The following is a 26,092-nucleotide window of genomic DNA, read 5'->3' on the forward strand; positions in this document are numbered from 1 at the left end:
CACGGTGCAGCACTCTGGAGAGATACTCCGATCTCAGCAGCAGTATTAAGTTCAGTGCCCCATTGCCACCCACCTCTAATGCTTCCAGTCCTGAAGCTAGCACACTTAACAGCAATTCAGGGAGCTGTGTGCTCTTTCATCCGTGTACCTTAGCTACGGCTTGTACCTGTGATCTCACATTTTGCAAATATGTGTCTCGTTTTCAAATTTTCACAGGGTTAGTCTCTGAAAAAGAGGGTTTGTTGAAAAGTTACATATATGCAGATAAGAAACAGAATTTAGTTCAGAGTTTGAATCACTTGATATTTTTTTCCAGATATCTTCTGTCCAGACAAGCCTTAGTAAGATTTTAACTCATGAATTACTAATTAACGAAGACATTAAGGTGCTGCAGCGTGTCCAGAGAAGGACAACGAAGCTGCTGAAGGGGCTAGAGAACAGGCCCTGTGAGGAGCGGCTGAGGGAACTGGGGCTGTTTAGCCTGGAGGAAAGGAGGCTTTTGGGAGGAGACCTTATCGCTCTCTGCAACTGCCTGAAAGGAGGTTGTAGTGAGGTGGGTGCTGGTCTCTTCTATCAAGTAACTAGTGATAGGACGAGAGGAAATGGCTCAAGTTGCACTAGGGGAGGTTTAGGTTGGGTATTAGAAAAAAATTCTTACTGAAAGGCTTGTCAGGCATTGGAACAGGCTGCCCAGGAAAGTGGTGGTGTCATCATCCTTGGAGGTGTTCAAAAAATGCGTAGACGTGGCACTTCAGGATATGGTTTAGTGGGCATGGTGGTGTTGGGTTTACGGTTGGACTCAATGATTTTCAAGGTCTTTTCCAACCTACATGATTCTACGATTCAGGTTAAAGACACATGCCTCTGTGAAGTATACTAACAGCACATGGGAGTGAAAATGAGATGTGGCTGGAGACCAAGTATGTTAGTGAGTTAACTGAAGGCCTCTGAAAGTTTAAGCTCTCTTTCAAGTTTTAACTTAGTTACGTTAGTACATATGGTAAAATATAACTTACCTTATCAGACTGGAATTTTAGAAAGTAATAGTAAAATTGAGCTTGTTCTACCACACTTCCTGTAGCTGTCAGTCTGGATGAAGCCTCAACAAAATTGGACTGCATGTGATGCTTCACCTATTTTTTGTATTAGCCACTCAATTTAATAAGACTCTCCTTACTTACTTATTTATTCAGCTCCATTTGAACAAGTAAACTATATACATAGAGGGGGAAAGAGCACCTTTTTTCCTAAGGCTGTTTCTTTTGCCAGTGCTATTCACTTGTGGGTCATTGGCCAATTCTCATAAAATTGCATTCTGACTTCTCGCCTTTTAAATTCTTTACTAAATGTAATCCAGCATTTGCATATTCTTTTTTTGTCTTTCTAAGATAGGTTTCAATGGCTAACTGTAGGTACAGCTTTTGATGTCTAAATGTGGATTATTTAAAAGTGACTTGGATTTTATCTATCATGAATTAATATTGTCCCCATTTTATGTGAATAACCTAACTCCTTAAGAGTGTTATTTCAATGATATAAAGAGGGCTTCTGGTAGAAAGACAAAGGAACAGAGAATTTAAGTGTTTCTGACAATGAAATTTCATTATCTCGTTCTTGCTGGCTTTATTGCTAAGATTTGTAATAATCTATTCATTATAATATGGGTTTTTTTCTTGTGGGTTTGGATGTGCTGTCTTTACATTAGATGTAAATTTTTCTATTTATCTTTCTTAACCTCTTTAAGCAAAGTTACAATTCCATCTATGGTTCATTGTTCCTCTGGCTAAGACATCTAGCAATATAATAGAAGGTAATAGTTTAACTGTTAGAGGAAGAAGGAATTGTCTCATTTTTCTGCAAGTGGTAGTGGAATCCTGCAGGACATCTGTAGCCTCTGACAGACCTGTCCCACTTGTTTGGGCTACCAAGTGTGCCTTGACTAATATATAACTATTTTGTGCATGCACAGTGAGCCTGGTGTACCTATGTAGATGTACTTATTTAGGCATAGGGAAAGACAGAGACCGTGAGGTTCCACCCCCTCTAGCAGCCTGGACACGAATGGACAGACCAACCATAGGAGATACGTGCTCCAGAGCCTCTCTAGTTGACCTAAATAGTGATAGTAATTTACACTCAAGGAAATTATATCTCATCCTTTTTGCAGTTAGGTGCAGGAATTACTCTGAATAAAAACAAACAAACAAAATCATACTAGAGGCAACTCTGGAAAATCACAGTTCCAGAAACTAAATTTTCAGAACTAATTGTTCCATGAACAGAATTTTCAAGTGGATTAGTGTCACTATTTCCCCATGGTGAAATAACCTGGTTTCCTCCCCTATGTCAACACCCTACTGCAGTACACTTAGTTCTTCCCAAATGAAACGCATCCTTTGTTGCAGAGTACTTCCAGGCTGGAGAAATATTTTGATGTTAAATTGAGAAAGGAATTTTGCCCTACTCTCTGCTAAATGTGGTGAGGAATATTTGAACGATCCCTTGCGTGCTCATAGTGTTACGTGCGAGTCATGGTAGCATTACAGAATTTGCATGCAACTTCCATTCACGGGAGCATTAAGTCCTTGTCCTTTTAATAGAAAGGCAATTCAGTATGTGCATTTTGATGCCTTTCCTGTTTTGCAGTGTTCAGAGTGGTATCTTTCATTGATATATGTTCACTACTGACTTAACATGAAAATGTTCTGCTTATTAGACCTGATTTGAAAGTTGTTTAATTCTTGTTATTGGAAGACCTTTAAAGATTTTTATTGATATATTATTGCTTTTGCATTGATGATAAGGTTTCCTGTTGGCCTGATGTGGTATGCTGTTTTAGGATAGTCTAGGGTTTTCTAGGTTGGATTATGACAATTGAAATAATAGTAACAAAGAAACATTTTAAAGTAAACAAAATCAGTCATTAAAGATACTTACATATAACAAGTAAATTAAATACACGAATGTAACGAATAAAGAAAATCTGCCTAAGGACGTATCTGCATGTGGTTTTGTAGCTTGCATACTGGGGTGGAGTTAAGCTGTAAGTATGCTACAATTTCACAGGGGTTATCTAACTGTGTGCACACCTTCTGAGTAGTATGAGACAGACATGTAATGACTGACAAAGCTGGCTTTGGTGCAAAGAACGAAGGAAGCATCATCTCTTTGGGACAGACTTTTGTGTTTGTACAATCTCCACAGCTATAAAACCTTGACCCCTGTCTACATTTCCTGGACATTATGGTATCCCATATAGTAAATAATCTTAGAGTTATTTAGGACCTATCTCGAAAGATCTTGGTAAATGTAATTTAGAAGTGGCTTTGGTAGATACAATCCGGGAAACCAAGGTACAAGACTCCAGTAAGTGACTTGATAATTGCTGGCTACATATTCTGCCCGTGAGTCTGGAATTTAACTCCAGATTCTAACAAATGAAGTAAGGTATCCAGAGTGTGTCTACATGTGAGGTGGGATTCATTCTGGGACAAAACCACCTATGTTTTTGTCTCTGTATATAAGAATCTCTGTCTGATTTGGATGTCAAATCTCCCATCACGCTCAGGAGAGATGTAGGATTCGATGCAGGTGCCTAAAAAGAGCCATCTAATGTCACCTGAGGTGCCGTAAAGGTATCTTTGACATGCATATGGAGGCTGTCAGGTATGATATAGGACATACCTGGGGAGACCTGCATGCTTCTGGATGGCAGCTGGAGGCCAGGTGGGATGTCCCAGGGAATCTCCAGTGATGGTAGACACCTGCGGTAAGGCAAGTGAACTAATACCAAGGTGACTGGGGTGAGGCGAGTTGTTCTCTGGACTCTGTTGGTTGTATTGACTAGACGTCAACTGGCTGTAATGGGAGCTTAGATACCTAGTGTAGATGTAAATAGCTATGCTGTAAATTTAGTTATCTAAATCTGGAACTGAATTTAATCCTAACTGTAGAAAAAAACATTTTTTTTACAGTTTTTTTGCAAATTGTACTTTAGAAAGACACAGAGGGATGCAGTCAACACAAACTGGTTTACTGCATCTCTCTTAGCATATATTAATGAACGATTAGCATACTTTAACAACATAACATTTTACAGGAGCCAGCAAAGGTGCAAAAGGCTCCTCTCGCTAGCTGCAAAAGCTCAGATGCTAGATTCCTGTGTAATTATGTAGAAAAATTATTGGCACATATTGACAGACGGACCTTGTTAACTCCAAACAATATAGCGGACGTGTTATGCTGTAGAGCACTAGAGGCTGTGTGAGGTTCTGTACAGAATCCTTAGATTGGAAAGACATATTTGACTGAGATATGTTTGTCTGAATTAATAACAATAATGTCAAAGCCCCAAGTAATATAGGAGGTATTTTGTATCACTCAGGTCAGCAGATGGTTGCATGTTAGCACGAACAAACAGAAAACATGTTTCTAACTTCCATAATCATCTTTGAAAATCCCTCTAGGCTTATTTTATATTACTAACCCGTGTCTCCAGAGCAAATCATAGCTATTTATTGACAAACACATTTTCCGAATATGTGAGCATTTGCAAATGAAACTGATCTTTAAAAACACTTCAGAACAGTTTGGGGGGGGGGGGTTGGTTTGTTTCCCCCCTCTCTCTGCCCCCTACCAAGACCTTGCAGGTGGTTTTGTGAAACTTTTAAGAGATGATACAGTGATACAGTAGCTCCAGTGTAGTGAAAGAGCTGATCATCCATAAGTTAGTAAAAGGCCATATGATGCATCAGATGCTGCAATTCTGGCTCCCAGAAAGGGGCACACGGTTGAAGCAGTGGCTGGAGACCTGACCGGACAAAGGCCAGAGCAGTTTTTGAAGATGCTTAGGAAGACGGAGCTGGACCATCCCAGCTGCCTTTTTAGGTAGGTACTGTCTCAGTTTAGGAATAATCAGAGATCCCACACATCATGTTACTTGAAATGTCACCTTTTCAAGTCAGAAGCTGAATTCCTGGAAAACCACAAAGACACCATTGTTTGGGAAAAGGCCAGGAACGTGTTTCTAAATGACCAGAGATCTTTTTCAGTTTTGGAAATAATTAGGTTGTTGATGAATTTGTTGTCTACAAAAGTTTAGGTTTAATTAGTACACATGAATATTTTTGGTCTGATCAGAGACTTACTATGGCTCAGGTCCCAAACAATGACTTTTACCCAGACTGTTTGATGTTGGAGTCTGTCCCTGTTCATTGAACTCTTCCATGAAATTACTAGCCCTAGGAATCAGCCTTTCAAAGCAGACGCTGTTTTTAATTATTAAAGAAAGTAAATCCCCTCAATAGACCATAGATGATTTCCAGATGAATGCCCAAATTTACCCTTTGCAATTTTTCTCAGTTTTAACAGGACACAGTTAATTCACGTGGTGCCCAACACAACTTTAACAATCAACATTATGCAAACCCTGTCATTCTGATAAAAAGAGTGAATTTTTACTGAAACCTGTCTAGTTCTGTATTTGTAACACAAACATTCCAGGGCTCATAATCTAAAAATTAAATAGTCCACAAACAAAACTGAAGTTACTCCGCTGGGATAGATTGTATTTAAACACATAGTTCCAAGTTAGGGATGGTGAATAGCTTCATGGTCTGAGGAAGGTATTATTGCTCCCAGAGCAATAATTTGGCCTTGACACTAATAAGTAGCAAACTCCTGACCTTTACAAGTATTCTGACCTGTTAAGCCTGACATGCTAAACCAAGAAGAGTTAAAGCACCCTTTACTCTTTTTCTCTATTTACTTTTCCCAGCTTTAGTTATCTAAGGCAGCAGCTCCTGAGATGTTTTTCACTGTTGTGAAATAAATATACAGACAGCTATACACCTGAATGCAGGGCCTCCTCTATTTTGGAGGAGGGTTTTAATGTTTCAGGTCATTGGTCTTGAAGCAGCAAGGAGCATTGTGGCGTTGGGATATTTTGAGTACGGAGCCAGATGAGTGCTGCAGCAGACTATTTAGCACGACAATGCAAACCATCAGTGGTCTGTGGCTTATAGTCCATGACATGGAGCACTAAGGTTATGTCTGCGTTGATAAGTAGTGCAGTGCAATGGGAACAGATGCGTGTAGTGAAAAAGTCGTTGCTGCCTTGACGATCACACTACATAGATTTCATTGTTTTTTATTTGGGCTAGCTTTAGCGTGGTCCCATGGTCAAAAGGCCATAAGGAGTTGGAGCACGTTTTGTACAATCCTGTAACGTACCTTATGGTGTAGATCCACCCAAAAGGAATGAGTTTCTTGTGCTCTGAAGCTGCTCTGCAATCCAAAGCACAGCCATGAAGTGGAGACAATGAAGAGTTTCACTTCAAAAGTAAATGTTTGGTACAAACCAGTATCGAGTTTTTCACTATTCCTTGAAAACTCATGAAGATAGTTTGATTTTCATGTATGTTTTTTTAAGCTGACAGTTTTTCCCTAAGCTTTTAGACATTTCAGTCTTTGAATATTTAAAGCAGCCCTTCATAAATTGAATAAACAGCAGAGGGTTGCTTTCGAGTGATGAGTGCTTGGTATTATTTTGTAAATTTCATTATACAGGCATCAGCGGTCTAATTGTTTTGCAAGATGTACCCAGCAATGCAGCTGGTGAAGAGCTCCCTTTCTTATCAAAAGATGATTGCAATTATTATATGCAAGGCTGTGAAGCCCTATTTTATTTTGAATTAAATTGATTAGAATGAAGACATGCATTTTTTCTAATGAAGATTAATCCAAATTTTGGAAGGAAATTATCTCTACACACCACAGCTTGTCATATGAAATAATTTTTACCAGCACAACCTTTGAGCCAAATAAAAACAGTAAAAAGAGAGAAACTGTAGGTAAATTTATTAAATGTCAAGTAATGAAAACAATACAAAAAGTCTGTATTTTTCACTCCAAACTTATTTTTCTTGTAGCCCAAGCAGCGCACTTCAATAGTATCTTCTCTGGAATTTCACCGAATGAAACACAGCCACAATTATTTTGACATCAACTCAACCATTGGCTGTACAAGTTTTGTTTCTACTCCTGCAATCAGTCCAGCTAATTATTCCTTTGGATCTCTGGAATACAGTGTTGAAGAGAGAGAACTTCCAGGTATAGAAAAAAAAAAAGCTTACTTTGCCTATCAACAAAGCTTTATAAAACTATAGGTCTGTGGGTTTAAGCTGGAATTGCTGTTGTCTTTGGTAGTGAAATACATTTATCATAAATACACAAAATCATTCCTGATTTTTTTTTCTGCTGCTCAACAAAGGGTTCTTATATTTCATGACCAATATTATTAAAATATACTTTTTCATGAATGTTCTATTTTGAATAAACCAAACTTTGTTTTACAGAAATGCCTAGAATTTAGGTATTGTAGTTTTTGAAATTATGATGATTCAGGTACACTTCTACTTTCATCATTGTGTGGTCAGTGTACTCTACTGATTTTTTAAATGGAAAAATGTAATTAGAAATGATTATGTAACCATCAGTAACGATGAGAATGGGGAGATTTCTAAGTAACCTGACATGGTTTCTGCAGTAGTAATGGGATTCATTAAAGCAAAACTTTAGAGTGATAGTGTGTTTGTAACTGTGAAGCTTTTATCTGTATATAGAGGTTTACATAATGAAAATGGTTTAAGAAAGATTAAAATATTTTCTTCTTCATAGATCAAAACTTCAGGACCAAGAAACTGTCAGTAAACCATGCATTTAGTTACTTCTGTCCTTTCAAATTTCATATGCGAGTTGCTTTATCTAGGCTAAACTTGTAGCAGAATAGTATAGTATTTGGGAAAGCTGATATATTGAAACAAATGTCTTTGATAGCTATTTTATGTGATCTGCAGATGGAGTTGTTTCTTTTAAATGGATACTGTATTTAAGGTATAAATAGAAGTAGATTACTATAAAAAATAATGCAAATGTTGAAATTCAGTAGAAACTTGTCAGTTGGCTTCTGTAGCCAAGGTCTTCAAATGAGATGAATCCACTATATTTTGGGGTGGTAGGGTTTGAAAATTCTGAAAACTGTTGCTTTTAAATGATAAAAAAAAAATTAATTTCATAGTTAGATCAAAGCAAAACTATATTGTTAAAGAACTGTCATGAAATAAGTTAAGAGTGAGAAATCTTATCTGTTATAATGAAGGAAGTTAAAATTATCAGAAATTATTCATATTGTTTTTCTTGGACTGGCTGTGTCATTATCTTTGAAACTAAAAGTATGTGCTTATATTCATGGATATAGCAAATCTTTTCAAGCCTAACTGAAATAATTAATTTGAATGGCATCTTTTATTCCTAGGTCTGGGGTCATTTGATTCTTTAGCCTTTTGGGTGGTTTTTGTTGTTCTTGTTTCTTCTATTGTAAATTCTCTTCAGTGATTACAATTTTATTCCGGGTAGTTTAATGGTACTAAATATGTCTTGATGTTTAAAAGCAAAAATAAGAAAACAGAAAGAACATTCACTGGAGCTAGATAAGGAACTTCTCCAGATTTCTGCTGTTGCACAGTTCTGGTTAAGTTCTTCATAATATGTGGATTTCCTTTACTTTTATCTTCTTTGGTTAAATTTACAATGGACTGCACTCAGTAACTTTTAATCATTGCATTTCATTTAGTCTGAAACTGGAACTATAATCTCATGCTTATTAGAACTGTACATTTCTAATTTGTGGATGATTTGATTTATGGATTGAGTGGAAGCTGAATTTCCTCTTGTCTCTGCCTAGAAAGCTAAGAAAAAATAACAAAGGCAAAATGACTGGTTCTGAAGTTCTGGGCACCTTCTACAGGTTTTTCAAGAGTACAGTTTACCATAAGTAAATCATTAATTTATCATCAGTAAATGAAATAATTATAGTAAAAGTGCAACCCCCCCCCCCCCATGGTTTCTGTCCTAGAATTATTTAAGTAATATATAGGATCACAGATTAGACACAATCTTAGTCTGAATGAAAAAAACGACATTTTATTTTATTCGTTAAGATCCTTTCAACTCCTTAATGATAGATGATGCACTGTAATTCTACAAGAGACAGGGAGTACTAATGTGTAAAGAGAGCAGCAAAATCCAGAAAGAACAGATCAGAATTGTCTCTATTGGAAGTCTCTGAGGCTTGTGTCTTACCTAGATTGTTAAAAGCAGAACCTTGAATACAAATGGTCAGCAAGGAGTAGCAGAAGCAGTGTTCTGCTATGGCTTTTTCTCTACTTTAGGTAGCTGTTGATTCACTGAAAAGTTCCTTGTTCCTTTTCCAGATCTATAGTGACAATTACAATTCGTCATATGTCCTGATTATAATCCTCTGAATTGCCAACTTGTTCTGAAAATTCATGGAAGATCTATACCTTAAAAGAATGTTTAGTTCAATGATAATTGAGGATTTCTGTGCATTTCAGTGTTTCCTTCTATCTTATATTCTTGGGCATTTATGTGTCTTTTTTTTAAAAAAAGCATCATCAGCAAAAAGCAACAAATTATTTTGTCATGCTTATTGAGGTCAAGGGTCTTCTGGCTGACCAGAAAGAAAGAGAAGACAGAAGGAACCCATTTTCATAGTAACTGCAGCTAGTAGTTTTCTGTTGCCTTCTTTGAAACAATCAAAATGCTTTTTAAAGGATTTCTAAATCAGGAACTGCCATCTAAATAAGGCATTAGTATTTCCCTACTCAATTTCAGTGCTTTTATGTTTTCTTCAGGAAACTTGCAATAATTCATTATCATTCAGATCAGAGTGGAAGATGAATACAACAAAATAATTCTAATTCTAAAATCTTCACCATTTTACCTCTACGTCAATAGTCTGCTACCAAAGAAGAATCAATCTCTTGTAACTTTTGGTGGATTAGAGAAAATTCCTTATTGTATTTGGGGATCGCAGTTTTTACTCTTGGTGTTTGCTAATTCCCTACATCCCCTGATTTGAAACAGGGATCCTGATTTTCAAGAAGTGTATTTCTATCAAGTAGAAAACCACTGAACTCTACCACAGCACTATATTATCTGACTGACAGCATATGACAACATTTTCTGATTAATTAGCTGGAGAACAGTCCACGTGTAATGGTAAGTATGTGCTTCAGCTTTGGGATCAGGTGGCCTTGTACTATAAACAAAACCATGTATGTTGCCTGCATGGATGGCAGAAGATACCTTAAAATCAGGTTGCCTGCAACTAAAATGTAAGGATAAAGATTCTGTTATTTGTTTTGAACTTTAACCGGTAGAAGAACCTGCAACAAGTTGATGGAAACTCTTCTCTCACTCCAGTACACATAGGGTAGACTGTGAACGCATCTTTGGTGCAGCCTATTTTCACAGCTTTATTTGTGGCAAGAACATTGACTTCACAGAAGTGTTCTCAAATTCAGAGTGAATGACCATACTTCGATAGCATGGCATTTCACCTCACGTTGGAGGTCAGTGGATCCAAATAACGTCAGCTACTACCATTAAACTTTCTATACTAACAGTGAGTCCACTCCATTGCACGAGGAAGTCATTACTGTATGTACCTCTGTCATGGCAAGATGCTAGTCATTTTCTTGATCATCTGAATACATGTTTAGTAGGGGCTTTGTATGATGACCCAAATGAAAAATGAAAGACCTGATAATCACGCAATGGTTTCGTTTGTGAGGTGTTCCTCATATAACTTTGACCGTGAACAAAGACCACTGGGTGTGCAAGACCATTCACTCCAGGAGAGGGCACTCTGGGCTTTCAGGGAGATGCCTCTCTAATATCATAGCTCTGTACCTTGTTATATACATCCCTGAAGTTCTTTTGAAACTGTAAATCTTGAAGATTGAAGGCGGCAAAATTGTGGCCATCTTGGTAACGTCAGCTTGGCACAATCAACACTTGCAGCTGAAATTGTCACTCTGGATTATTTTATTTTTCATTTCTGCTTGATCAGTCAGAATAATGGATCTTTCTCTAACCAATATTAACTTCATTATGTCTTCTCGTACTGAGTATAATTGGGCTGTGAAATTAAAAAGACAGTTCTGCAGATATGCTTGTTCTGTTTCAGATCGGAAAATAGATCTGTACTCAGATGCATGTATGCAGCAAAAATGTCAGCAGTTGTCTGACATATCATGGCAATAGTCCATGAAAATCTTTAAATTTTCAAAAAATTCCATGTACCGTTCGTTGTAAAAGAGCATACAGTTTTTCTCTCATCTTGTTGTGGTACCTAAAGGTATTTACTGAGTTTATCTCTTAGTTACAAAATCTGTCTCCACTGTAGGACCTTAATGTAGCTCCTATTCTTTTTACATGTCTTGTTTTCTGACTATGAGTAATGTTATTTCATTCATCTAAGAAGGCCATGTTGTTCCTTAGAACAACCCAGAATGTACAATTCAAGAACTCAGTCTTTAATATGTGGACTATAATTTTTTCTCTTCTACACTGAAAAAGTAATATTTGAGTCACACCTTAGGTTTCTGAAGCATCTTCCGATCTTTCTTTAAAGTAAGTATCTGATCAACTTGTTTTGTCTCACAAGCCCAATTTTTCTGAAGCACAAAACAGCCCTACACTTAAAGATAAGCTTGCACTTTTATCTTTCTCTTTTGAGAGAATCAAGACATTCAGCATATTACTGTGGCTGTTAGAAAGTATTAGAAACTTGGTTCAGAGGTCAGGTCTAAAATTCCTGGCTATGTTGCATTCCTAGACACAGTCAAAATTTATTCTGCTGCAGAAATGTTCCTTTACATGACATTAGCAAAGCTGCTATTTGAAGTAGGTCACGTATTTTTCAACATTACTTTCGTATTCAAATATCTTATTTATTAAGATCTGATATGAAAAGTTCAAACTGTGATGTCTATGTAGACTCTTTAAGCCTTGTTTCTTCAATTATAAATTTTTGGAATTACTAGAAGTGAAATGCAAAATGAAAGGTATACAAACAAAAAAGAAAATACCTTTTACTGCTAGAGGGTATTTTTAGGTGTGCTGTATGCCAGTTCATGGTACACTTTCTGTTAACAATACCTTACTAATTACCAAAAGAACACATAGTTTTCCAGTGACAGAGAAAGGGCAAAATATTGGCATATAATGAAATAAGCATAATCAACAAATGCTGGTAAATAAAGCATTCCCATCTCCTGTATATGGACATCTGCACCTCCAGTGAGGGAACATCTGAAAAAAATGGGATTACAAGCCTGTACCAACATATCATTGATTGGGAACTCTTTTCCAGATGAAATGCCTGAGAAGGTCAAATTGAAGCCCTTTTTCCCTGGTTTTTAATTTTCTTCATCATCTTCTTGATTACAGTACAACAAAACGTGCCAAGGCATTCTTCAAAGCAGGTTAATTTCAGCCTTTTCTTCTGCGAAGATTACCTCTTTTTTGCCTTCGGTTTATAGCCAAGTTCAACTGAGTGCAATTAGTAAGACATAGTAGAGCTATTCCAGGAACTGCTACTGGGGAATCATACTCGGTACTGTCTCAAACAATTTCTTTTTTGTTCTAATTAAGTTGTCCAGCAGATGTAGCATGTAAGGTCTCCTTATGTTGCCCTTCTTTTTGCTGCTTCTAATTCCAGTCTTTGCACAGTTGGCCAAGGCAAGATACAGTCTGTCCCACAGGAACAGACTGTGGGGTAGGGTTAATTAATATTATAAACTCCTATTTGTTAATTATTACTGTCTTTACACCTTCCAGTTTCAAAACAACCTACTTCATGAAGCTCATTGTAATTGTATCGCTCTGTTACAAATATGTCAACATGCAGGATATCGTGTACAAGGATCTGATAGCAGAAAGCTCAAGTGAGACGATGCTTGGAAATCTGTAGATGAAACTGAGTTCTGTCGTTCTGTTCAAAAACAATATATCTTTTTGCAAGAAACTGATCTTCTGTACCAGTGCTTTCATGAAACATTAGATACAATAAGCCCCTAAATCCCATGCTACCTGAACTTAAAAATAATCTTGTTGGAGATATATTTTTCCAACTTAAACTTCATGATAGTGTTACCTAGCTCTTAGTAATGCCTGTACAGTGTTATCTTTCAGTCTTTTCAAAGGCTTAAATGAATTATCTGGACTAAACCCACTTAGAAGGTGTTAGTGTGAACCTGCTCTCCAACCATTCTGTCTCACATGTCACTAACTATGTGGGTATTCCGATTGCTAAATCCATAGTAAATTACCATGAAAATAAAAAAAATTTGAAGCAGGCATATTGGAGGACTAAAACTGCAGATGGGTCTCTAAGCCCTGTTGTCAGATATAGCATTGGATATGTTAATAAACCAAGAAATGACATGAACAGCTAATCTCTTTTCAAATTAAATTCTGAATCATCTGACCACACGTGGATAGGCATGTGTTGAGCAATGTGCTTGCCTATCTTTTATTCAGATGGCTATTCTTCAGAGGATTTGCTCTTTCCCCCCACATTATTTGCTTACTATGAATAAAGCCAATTAGCAATTGCTGACAATACAGAGGGGGGGAAAATCCCATGTAATATGTAAAATGCACTTACTAATTTTGAAAGCCTAAATTCTTAAGCCTTAATCTGGCAAGCAGGGAGGTAAGAAATAGAGCAATGCTATGATGATGCTGGAGATGAGAATTTCTTAGAGACTGTCCTAAAATTGGGGAAGATTTCCCTCAGGATCCTTAGGAACACTACACGTTACACTACAATCTGCTTCAGGTATTAGCTATTTCTTTGACTCTCTCTTTGCCCCTAAAGTAAACATAAAGGAATATATGCATGTTTGTGTACATGTCTATTTGTGCTATTAAAATCTACTACACTTCATTTAGTTGCACGTCCTCTTCTGTGGGAGATGACAGACATAACAGTGGTTCATCACATCAAAAAATGTTTTCCTGGAGGAACATCAGATTTTAAAGAGCTTCTTTGGAGGAACACGTTATGAATGCAATTGTTCGAAGCAATGCAATTACAATTTTAATTATATGTATCTGATGTGAATTTTTCCAGTTATAATAACTATCCTGACATGTAAGGTCAAGAGAAAAAGTATTTTCTGAAATGTTTCATTTACAATTCTTAGCCATTTCTAGAAGCACAATAACTATAGGCAATACTCCTATTTATCTGATTGTCATCTTAGTCAACTCTGTGCTTTGCTGTTTTGTTTTTTTTTTACTAAGCTGGAAGCAAAATAACTCCTTAACTTGTAGTGGAACCATTTGCAGAGACAGATCATTCTAGTCTTTACGCTATCAGCATGCCTTATATTTTTCCCTTATCTTTCCTTTGGACATTTTGTAAATAAGATTGACCAAGCTCTGGAGGGGATGCTCATGAAAACTTCATCAGTCAGAAGAATTGCCATTGCAAGATGAGGGCTAGGAGAAAAGAGCACTAGGATGTTTCAGTCTTCAGTTCCTCACTGTACAGTTTGTGGTACAATTTTCTTTCACTTTGTGGATGTATTTAAACTGTAGCATTATTTAGGGTATTCTATCTTACATTTCAATCTATTTTTCTTTTCTTGTTATCATGTCCTCTTATTCATATTTAATAGCTTTTCTGCTTCTTCTCCTTAGCAGAATGTTTGTATCTTTTAGAAGCTTTCTGCTCACCTGCTGTATTTTTGAGCCCTATATGAGATGATTACAACTGAAGGAAATGGCAAAAAAGTGCCTGTTTTTTTGAAGAACTTTTAGTCTTCCAAGCATACTTAGTGAGCTCCAGTTAAAAAAAAAAATTAAACAAAATCTCTCTGTATTGCATACCAACCAGTAACAAAGAACTTTTGTTTTCTTTTCTCCTAAAGACCATTCTGAAACAAAAGACAATTTTCATTCCTCTTTCTTACTTTCTGTGCATGTAACTCAACTCATCTTTTTCTATTTGCTGTTCCTTGTTATCCAATTGTAATGCTACTAGTATTTGCTGTAATAAATCTCTCTTTTTATGTTGTGCTCTGTAGAAAAAAATGGTTTATATGGGTGGGAAAACAAACCTTCTATAACTTTGGTGAATATCCAACAACTAGGGCAGTCAGTCTCACTCATTAGCTAATTAACTAGGTATTTTGTTACCAGCTTTAGTTGAACAATGTAAAAGAAACAGATACCAGAATACATTGCAGTTGGTAGTATTCTTGTGGAAAAAGAAACTTTGATGCTATTTAGTGAAAGGAGAAAAGTGAACCCAGATCTCCCTCATTCTGGAATAGCCACCATCATTTTGTCTAAAATGGGGATGACACCATGAGTTCCAGACTTTTGATTCTAGCCTCAAAAACCATTTTTTAGCAGGAAATAGTCAATAAATCTGAAACTCTTTCATGAATGACTGAATAGATCTTACTATAAACCAAGATGAAATATTTACGTCTGTTTTTTCCTATGTTAGTGAATAACTTCTATATAGTAGCTAGTTTGATAGTTTGTAATTAGATAAGAATTCAAAAAGATACTGCAAGTTTGAAAAAAATTAAAAATATTCCTTGCTCTCAGGAGCATTTCTACGCTTTGGTAGAAATAAATAATTGCACAAATTCAGGATATAATAAATAATATAAATTGAAACTGTCAAAGGTTTCTTTGAAAATCTATAGAAACACTATATATCATACCTAATTTTGGACTTGGTCATACAAGTTCTGTATATGAGTGTTCATTTTGTATTTCTAGTTGTAATGTAACTCTAATTGTAAAGTTGTATACATTGAAAGGAGTGGGGTTTTTCCATTTTTAATTGTTACATAGTGAGAGATACTATCTTCTTAGAGGTATGCAGAGGATTCACTGAGAGTTTGGACCTATTCAGATGAAGAAGATGGGGGCAGATGGCCAAGTCTAGGGAAGATACAAAGCTGTACTCTGAAAATATGTCAGAACTGTCAGAGGCCCAAATGAATAAATTCTCATGAGTTTAACAAAACAGAAGGACAGAAAATAAAAAGCATTAGAAAGGCTGGCCCGAGTAAGAGTATAGTTTTATCTACCCTGTATCATCTTTGACAATGACAAAATATGAATGCCTTTGGGAATTATGTAATTGCAAAAAAAAAAAAAAATGCATACCAACACTTCTTCAGAATGTCATTACAGCCTTCAACTATTTGCAGCCCAAGGTCCTCCTGGATGTTTCCTGTGTATTACATAACCTTAGCAGATTTTTGTTCTGTGGATTTATCCGTTCTCCATCGAACCCATGTAAAATTTTTGCACCCACAAGATATTATTGCAAGGAGTTCCATACTTAACTAAATATCTAATCCCCATGAGGATGTTGCACCTTTTGTTTCCCATCATTTACAAATTCAGAAGGTTGAAAAGTGGGTCCGTTGTTTATGTTCTAGAGCTTTCATTTGTGTGACTTACACGCAGCAGATTGTGACACCAGCTGATGCCAATTTTCTGCATTTCAGCCGCACTGTTCATAGAACTCAGATTCTTAATTCCTGAGACATAGAATAATTTTCTTTTGGATCATGGCTTTTTTTTTTCTAGTTACGGATATTTTTCTTATATCAAGAGAAGCCCTTTGTTAAATCATTTGAAAGAAAAGTCTTATTCCCACTTTTGTTGATATTTTGTAGAGCTCATTAGTGGCTATTTACTGTTTGTACATTTACAAGAATGAAAGTATTGAAGACTTACTCTGTAGTGGCATTATTTATGTATGTTATTTTTTAGTATTCAAGTCATGCTGAAGTACCCTGTTAAGAAAGGACTCTGGGCTGATCTTGTACAGCTCACAAGGAATAATATTACTCATCTCCTAAGAATTTTTTTTTTAAGAATTGATGTCTCCAGACATACCTCATAGGAATGTCAGGATTCTCGATAATCCTCCCTCTCCAGAATCCGTATTGGCAACAGTAGAGGCAACACACATCTTGTGTCATCAGATGTCGTGGTTTAACCAGGACATCAGAAAAAATCAAATGTAGACTTCTACATAGTCTTACCAAGGAGTTTGAGTCACACTTCTGATGATCAATAATTTGTAATGCTATCTACAGTCTCTTTTTTAACGTATCGGGTAGCTTGTAGCTTTGATAATAAGACCCATGCTTCTGGTATCAGTCAGGTTTTAAGTGGCTGTAGAGAAGTATGTCCTTGCACAATAATTTGCAAAATGCTTACTTGTCAAGAAAGAATATCCATGCAAAACCTCAAGCTGTATGTGAAAATCCAAGCACATCCAAAAAGTAAGTTCCTCGTAGCATTTTTAGTACCACTTTGTTTAAAATCTAGTTTAGTTGAATTTAAACTTATTTGAATTCTCTGGGGCCCACTATGCTTGCTTTTTTAAATTTAAATTTAAGTTTTTCTTCAAATATAATGCTCCCCTAGCAGCTTTTAATTTATTAAGCTATCAAGGTATCAGACATATATATATATATATTCATGCTTGAGAGCTGTCTTGTTATGCTTAGCTTGCATGAACTATAATCAGGAGAAAGTTAGATGTAGGTTTATTCAGTTTTAATGTTCACTGGATTCCATAGAATACTATAAACCAATACTATAATTCAATAATAATTCAATATTTCAATAGAAGTAATTCAATATTAATTGAGTAAAAGTTAATTTACTTTTATGTTACTAGTTTTGGTGTTTCCCATAGCAGGAGACTGGGTTTGTTGTTGGGGATTTTTGTTTCTGATAAATGGGTTTAAACTAAGAAAAAGCTACATTTACATATGCAACAGTCCTCTAAGAGGCAGTTTAGTATTGTTATTACTGAGGCAAAAGGAAAAACCAGGTATCCTTCAAATTAATCCTGTATATCATACACTTGCTGGATTTTAAAGTATTGTCTTAGAATGTTTAGTGGCACCTTAAAAATCAGGGAAGAACAAATCATGTGTATTTTCTACAAAAAAAGTCAACAACTGTATAGTGCTCGCATTGAAGCCCATCTTCCCATTTAATTTCAGCCAGAAGGAATACAGATTATGGACTCTGAGATTGCCCCAGGATGTGAACCAAAACACAATAAATGGGAGCTGTCAGGAGATTTCCCATCCAAACTAAAACACTAACGTAGATGCACCTGTAAGCCTTCAGTATAAACCAGCTCCTATTAATCACAAAAGAATCAGAAGAATGAAAACAGTGAGAAAGGAGAGATTCTGAATATTTCAGCTACAGAAAAAGTTCCAATTGGCCCTTTTACCATGTCAGATATCAGAAAGCCTGACTATGAGATACAGGTTTTGTAAAACCAAGTTTATTGTTTTGCTTTTCTTAGATAAATTCCAGGAAAGCTGATTGTTAAACCCATAAATACTCAGTTCTTCGAATAATTTTCTGTTTATTCAAGCAACTAGAATAACCCCACCTGCTTGCTAGCTCACTTGCATCTCTCTGAAAAAGTGAGATGATACTTGTAATTGCCCCCCTCTCCCTCCTCCTGTGGAAGGTATCCTATGCCATCTTCATAGGCAAGGGATGGGTGACACCAAAACAGAAATAAATCAGGTAAAACCATAAAAAAAGAAAAATACTGCTAAAAATACAGGTTCAGAGAACAGGGAAGACTGTTTTTTCCTGTATTACCAGGCATTTTTCACAAAGGTAAAAACATACAGTATTCCTCTTGAGCAACATGAACTGCATGGACTATACTACCCCAAGCTTTTTTGTAGCCTAGGATGTAGTTTAATATTATGACCACAGAATAATAAATATTCATCCAAATTTTTTTTTTCATATTGTAAAATGCTATGGTCTGTCCATCTTTGCTTTCCCTTTCTGAGTGACGTACTCCCCTTCAGAGTTTACCATAGTCTGATAATTCCTATAGGCAACCCCCCCCCCGATGATGTCGTTAAAAGTCAGTGGAACTGACAGCCCATATCTTCCTACATGCTGTGTCTACATGTTGTCAGGGCAAGTTCTCCTTGGACAGTATACCACATACTCGGAAGTACTCAGAGAATTTAGGCAGGCAGCTACATTTTGGTGGTTTAACAAGCAGCTGGTCCTCACCTGATCTGTTGTATCTTCATGCTTTTACTCTACACAAATGCTGAATTTGTCTACTTCACAGTGGAACAGATACTGAGTATACTGTTCCTTACCATCCACGTAGGAATGCTAAGAGTATATGCATGGCCAGTTACTATAAGAGCGTTGATGCTCAAGTGACATGTTGGCCGTTATCATGTATCTATACTTCAAAAAAGATGAAGAAATGGAAATATCACTAATCTCAATTAAAGATAAGGTGAGCAGCACTGAAGTACTAAGTGTCTTGCTTAATTTTGAATAAAAATTTTGGAACAGACCTTTTTCAAGTTCCAATCAAGTGTCATAATCAGACTTATGAATATTTCAGGAAATAATCAGACATGATTATTTCAGGATTTCAGAAAATTCTCAGCTGATATATTCTTTCTCTCAGGAACATTCTTCCACAGTATAGCAGCAATTGAAACGTCACCTATAGCAACAGTAGCCATGGGGAAGTATTTTTTCTCCAGCAGTGAAAGCAAACCGTTCTCACAAAATGTAGTGCATACAATAATATCAAAGCAAAAATATCTCATGAAGGTGCTTACCTGGAATCATAGTGAAGTATATGCTTTTAATGCATATTTTAGTTTTTTAGATGTCATCTCTCTGAGTTTAATGTCATGTATTTTGGTCTAGGCTACTCTGCCTCTTATTACTCCATGGATGATATTGAGTTGCTTTAAATACTTATATCAGCTACCTAAATAATCAGCACAATTACTTTAGAAAGTATCATATAGTTGTTTCCTTTCTTCACCTTTGGGGATTTAAATAACCACATATTATTATGTCTTGAACTTCTCTTTATAATTAGATACTATGTTGTGTTTTCCTTATGGGAGCTTTATTTCTTTTTATGGGACCTATACGCACTCTTCTTAGGACTTACAAACCAAGCTTGGTTATTGGATATGCACTTTCCTTACGCTCTGTTCTTTTGCGTCACAACCAGTAAGACCACTCACGGTACTAAACGCCATAGTCATGTACTGATACTGAACTACAATAATTTCAACCAAAGGAAAACCCACCCATCAGTCTGTGTATAATTAAGTTCTGCCTCAACACCACAGACAACAGATCTTGTACGATTAGCATCCTATCTGTAAGCAAATTAACCTTAAAGAATTAATTACTAAGTACTGTCATTGAAATAGCATTAGGAAATAAATACGCGAAGTAGTAAAAGGACATTAACTGTATTTCACACCTATTAGTCATTTTAGTCCTGAATCTGATAACCCAAGGATAACAACACTGGTGATACAGAAAAAAAAGGTATTTTTATGTTTCTGAGCAAATAATTTTTCATCTAATAGAAATGTATTTCTTGGCATTCATTATGCCCCTCATTTATTCCCTGGAAACTTGAGAGCTAAGCTTGAAATAAACTAAAGATACGGCATTAGGTCCAGTGGTTCTCTTAAGTAAATGTCAATGATATGATTATACTAATATCTGATGAAAAATTTCAAAGTATTTTTTATTCTGACTTAGGAATACTGACACCTGTCAAAACTGTGGGAGAAAGAGAACAAGAAAAATGAGATAGGTAGGTCAAAAAGAGAAGAGAGAAGAGAAAGCGAAAGCAAATAGTCAACAGCGTGGTGGTTAGGATACTTATTTACGCTATAAAATCCTTCTTTCAAGTACACGGGCTGAGCAGGGATTTAAACCTCAGTTTTCCACATCACCAATGGATACCTCAAACTCCTGGTCTTGTTCTTTTATACGTTCTCTAGTTTCATCCATACATTCTTTTCTGGATCTGAGAAATCTTATGTCAGGAAAGCGTTATGGAAACCAACGACTACATCTCATGAATCTTGTGTTAGATGAATCAACATTTTCCACCAAAAAGAGCACAAAATTATGTGAAGAAGTCCTAAATCATCCTTTCCTGTAAAATCAAATAAAGGCAGTTACATAACCTTACAAGGCAGACAAAATAAATTGCCACTATTTTTTAATGGATATAGCAAATTGTGCTGCATGCTACCACCACTCGTTCATTCATAACCTGAAAAATAAAATAGCCTTTTATAAAGGAATTTTAATGACATGCTGTAGTTACATATTCTATATTATTCTTTGAAGTCACTGCATAGACCCAGATGTGCAAATATATTTTGCAAAATAAAATATTTGGTAAGATATCTATGGTTATTACTATTGTCAGAAGATGTCATAGATTATTTGATACTGACAATATATGCAATTCAGTAAGAAATGTGTTTAGAATGCTGAGTACCAGTGAAAATTCTGTAGAGGCCTGATCCAAAGCTTATTGGTATTAGTAGAAATATTCATACTGAGTTTAGCAGATTTCAGATAGAATCAGACTCCAACACATTAAAAATTACTAGTGTGGAAGAGCTTTTTTTTTCTAAAAACACTGGAGGCAAATACATTAGTTCAAAACCAGTGGGATATCATTCTGAACTAAATCCATAATTCTAAAGTGGAACATGTGCATGATAGGTCTGAACAGTGATTTAAAACAGATTTGAACTGGACTGGCACACTTAACTGACAAGACTTGGGATTGTTCTGTGCTCTAAAAAAGCATTTAAATCTGCATGCTTCCTGTTTTTCTAAGGCTAGAGATCAATTTGGGACATTTTAGCACAGTTCATCACTTATTTCTGTTTCAGATTCTAAAAATTGCTTTGAAGTATATGCCAGAAGCAAAATTATTTCTGCCCATAGATGAAATAACTCATCCTCTGTGGCTTCCTCAGATGTGGAGTCAATCTCTGCTCAGGAAAAATATCATTTTTAAAAATAGAATAATATGAAACTCCTAATTTTAAGTTCAGCACTTAATGTTCGGAAAACATTATGGGGTAAATTGTGGCACATAGTCGCAAGCTCTTCTGCCGGAGGCGCATCAGAGGTGATCTGTCTCAGTTGGGCACAGTCTGCTCTGGGAAATAGGAGAAGGAGGAGGGTCTGTTGTCCACAGCACGTTATGCCAGTGAAGAAGTTTACCTGAATCCTGCTGGATAGGTGTTTATTAGAAAAGCATGGGGGTGTTAGAAAAATTTGTTCCATTTCCAGTATTTTTGACCTTTTCTTAAGAGTGCAAGTTCATGCAAAATAATTTGAGCTTGTTACCTCCTTGCCTGGTATTCTCAGATATTTAATGTAAAACGTGCCAAAAGAAAAGACGGTTGGTTTATCTCTTCCGTCCCTAGCACGAAAAGAGTTCAGGGAGAGTTGCTGTCTGCTGTTCTCGAACAGCTGCCTTGCTAGCTGGTGTAAGGTGTTATGGCAGGCTTTCACACATACACAGAAGATCCGGACCAGTACACAGTCTGGCCCTGTGTAGATTCAGAGCAGTCTATAAATAGAAAATGTAGAATTATGTTGTATTTGAAAGAGACATGTAGTTCAGACCATTACAGCTATAGTGACATTACTACTATCTGGTTTTCAGGACATTTTCCTAGCAATTTTTTTGCATAACGCTGAATTCAGAAATATTATGAGATCGTTACGTCATCATCCTTATTGCTGAGGCATTGAGGGTCAATTATATCTTCCTATGTTAGTACAGATTATAAGGAGATTTCAAATAAAGTGAAGGCAGGGCATGTTATCACTAAGGGTAGGATCTCTGGATCACGCTGGAGACGGTTCTAGAGCCATCCAGGATACCAAAAGGGTTTCACCAGTGACTAAACTGGATTTTTGAAGCCATTCATTTTGCCACCCTTCTATTCACAGCCTTCCCAGATTTAGTGCAAATCCCACAATGCCTTCCTGGCTTGAGGTTGGGAGGACACCTTTTCTTTTAACGACCCACCGTTGGAGCTTTTGTCTGTGTAAAACATTAGGGAATTTGGTTGATGATATAAAATGTAAAGTACAGTTGAGAATAAATATATTAAACGTGGAAATTAATCTGACATTCTTTTCTGAGAGTCCAGATTTCTGGATGGAATAAACTGGATGTATTGCTAAATGCTTTCAAATACCGTGTATGAAGAAGTGTAACAGGATGGAAGATGTTTATCCAAAATTTGAAAGGTGTTTGCATTGTTTAATGGCATGTGCCGTAATGTTTGGGAAATGAAAGTATATAGAATATTCTCTTATGGGATTATATTTTGGTGACTTTGAACTTCTGTCTGGACCCAGAAATGCACAGTAAATGTGAAGGCTTTTTTGAAAAGTGTGGTTAACAATAGAAATGTACCTTTCCAATAAGGTATTTACTAAAGCTGTTTGAAGCTCAAAGCCTGAATAAGCAAAACAGATGCAAAAGTTGTCCCAATTACAGTTCAAGTGTGATTCTGCATATTTTTTTTATAATTAGATAGCATATTGGAATTATAGAATTGTGATAAAGAAAGATCTGGTGAAAACTGTGCTGCCCTGATATTTTGCAAAGAGTTACTGAAAATAAGTTAAGTGTGAAGCATTTCCCAGATGGTAAAAAATTCACTCCAAGGAATTCAAATTGATACTCAAAATGTTGCTGTGTTCATGAAGCTCCTTTTGCATCTTTAAAAAGAAAATTGCAATGTATTCTAATCACTGCCAATTGTACTGTAATTTGTTAAAGAGAAGATTAAATGAACACAAAAATTGCAGGTTGAATTTTGATCTCTCCCTGTGTTAAAAACTTGTAGCATAATATCCTAATCTTTCAAGTTTTGACCTATTTTTGCTATATTATCATGAAACTGAGCTTTCTTCAGGGAAATATCAGTAAAACATCATGCCCTTATGAAACAACTGTCAGTGTTAATTTAGTTACAGAGACATTTCCTTCAGTGTAAGTAAGATTTCTTCTAATCGCTTGATGTAAGTATTGGTTTCTAAAAAATATTTTTAATCAAAGGATTCATTATTGTGTTTGAAATATCCAAGTCAATTTAGGATAACAATCTAATAACCCTTCTTCAAATTCCTTAACATTGCAATAGTCTTAATGGTTTAAATTGTTTTGCTGTCTACAGTACCCAATTGAGGCTTACCAATTTTTTTTTTAATTTTGCATAACATTTTGTTATCTAGCATTTGGTATGTGCTTTATGCAAAGTGAGTCAATGCAAGTAATACTTACTTGATTAAAGAACAGAAACACACAGATTTAATTTGGTATTATCAGCATAATAATCAGAACTAATTCATATAATAAATGGCACATTCTTTGTCAAATGTGACTAACGCTGAAAAAACAAAATTAAGCACCTCCATAATTGAAATGTCTATAAACTCAATGCAGAGAAAGATTTTTCTGAGTTAAGCAAGTACTTGTTCATGCTTCTGCATAGACATGCCCTGTTTCCCCAGGATTTCCAACACAGAACTTCAATGTTTTATGAAAAACAAACAAAAGCAAAAAGACTTCAGCTGTGACTGATCTTAATTCTCTCCTTGCTCATGCATCATTCAGAAGCTGATCACAGTTTCACCCATATAGGTCACAATAGTTTGTCTATCTAAAATGCTAAGCTAAGCAAGGGAAGTATATTCTTTAATTTCCATGGCAGAAGGATATGTGATGCTGCCCATAGTCTGCTGAATAGTTTCCATTGTGTTCTTCAGAGGTAGCTGCCTGTTAGTGGTAGTTAAAATGTGTTTCATGATATTTGGATCAAAGCAGTTGTACAAATGACCGTGCTTCTAATTATTAGTTTAGTTCGGTGCATTTTGCAAGGAGAATTATTGCATACCTTTCTGTGTTCAGATAGTACAGCATTGTGAAAGCAAGTAATGTAAGCCTTTCAGTTTGTGATATTGAGCAATGAAGGTGCTGTTTAAAGAAGAAGATTGTTCTGGGTTTGTTTTGTTGAAGCTGACAGTAAAATACTAGAGGAAAACCTGAAAAATGGAGAGATGAATCCAGTTCATTTTATAAAGCAGCCGAAGATGAGGTTCTCACAGCAACCATATTTTAAAATTAAAAAAAAATATATACGGAAGTATTAATTTCCATTTCTCTTAAAAGCTGAAATATGGAGCTAGACTTCTTGAGCATTTATATCAAATAAAGAGGGCAAGAAAGGCATATATCCAACAGTAGAGGAATATGTCTGACTGTAAGCTAACCTGTGACACACCAGTAAACTAATAATTGTTTTATCTTTAAAGAGACATAAGCTCCTGTCTACATTAAGCATAAAATACGAAATGCAGGCACTATAGTAGGTGACATTTATTTTCAGATTTCTTATTAGTGGAAATCATATATAAATAAATCAAGTATGTATTTTTAGCATGTAGCTGAGAAACTGGGTTAAATGCCGATTCTTAGAATTTTACATTTAAACTAAGCTATGTAAAGAAGAGCTATTAGGAGTTCAGTATCTACTTTATTGTTTGCCTCACTTCTATGATTTAGATTATTCTTCTGTGTTTGATGTTTTGAAAATTACTTATTCTAGGACATAGTTGCTGGGAATTAATCACTGTTTTCCTAACATCCTTACCACTGATGATCTGGTCTTTAGATGGAGCCCCTCCCTTTCTAAAACACAAGGAGTGACCATGCATCTGCTGTTTTTCTAATTCAATTGAATATGCTAAATACTGAGCTCTTAGCTGTGGACCCATGTCAACTCTTCAATTGCTTATATTGTCCTTCTAGCTTACCACACCCGGACTACGTTTCCTTCTGTGTCAAATGATGTTCATTTGTTCAAATGAAATTCAGAGTAGCTAGGAATACAGCTTTTAGATGCAGCTATAGAATTAGAGCTAGCTTTATTGTAAATACGACTTTTAAAATACTGTGGGGGAAGTAATATGAATGCTACAATTAATATTCTTTTTTCCATTACTAATGCATTTTTAAATAGTGCAAGTATAGATTACTGCAATTTTTTTTGGTGAGACATCACCACAAACACATCAGCAAAATGAAAGGTGGTACCACAACTCTGCTATGACTACCCTGATTTACTAGTGTTTAGATTGCAGTGATTTTATAAAGCCTATGCTTTGCTGTTCAGGACATCAGCTGGGTAATTCAGCTCAAGAAGAGCTTCTCCATTACGTCTTACTGACATAAAACTTCCTGTGAAATTAATAAGAGAGTGGCTTCCATAAATCTTGCATATGTTATCACAGA

General features: G+C 35.9%; 1 protein-coding gene across 8 annotated transcripts in view; it reads left to right on the forward strand.

Annotated features, from left to right (window-relative positions):
- Positions 1–26,092, forward strand: part of ANKS1B (ankyrin repeat and sterile alpha motif domain containing 1B) — a 427,100-nt gene that overhangs the window by 157,643 nt on the left and 243,365 nt on the right. For all 8 annotated transcript variants that reach the window (XM_069773749.1, XM_069773747.1, XM_069773753.1 and 5 more), the window contains one exon: positions 6,930–7,110. In XM_069773749.1, the coding sequence (XP_069629850.1) occupies positions 6,930–7,110 (181 nt within the window). The remainder of the gene's footprint in view (positions 1–6,929; positions 7,111–26,092) is intronic.

The sequence above is a fragment of the Haliaeetus albicilla genome, chromosome 28 (genome assembly GCF_947461875.1).
Source record: "Haliaeetus albicilla chromosome 28, bHalAlb1.1, whole genome shotgun sequence".
Classification (NCBI taxonomy): domain Eukaryota; kingdom Metazoa; phylum Chordata; class Aves; order Accipitriformes; family Accipitridae; genus Haliaeetus; species Haliaeetus albicilla.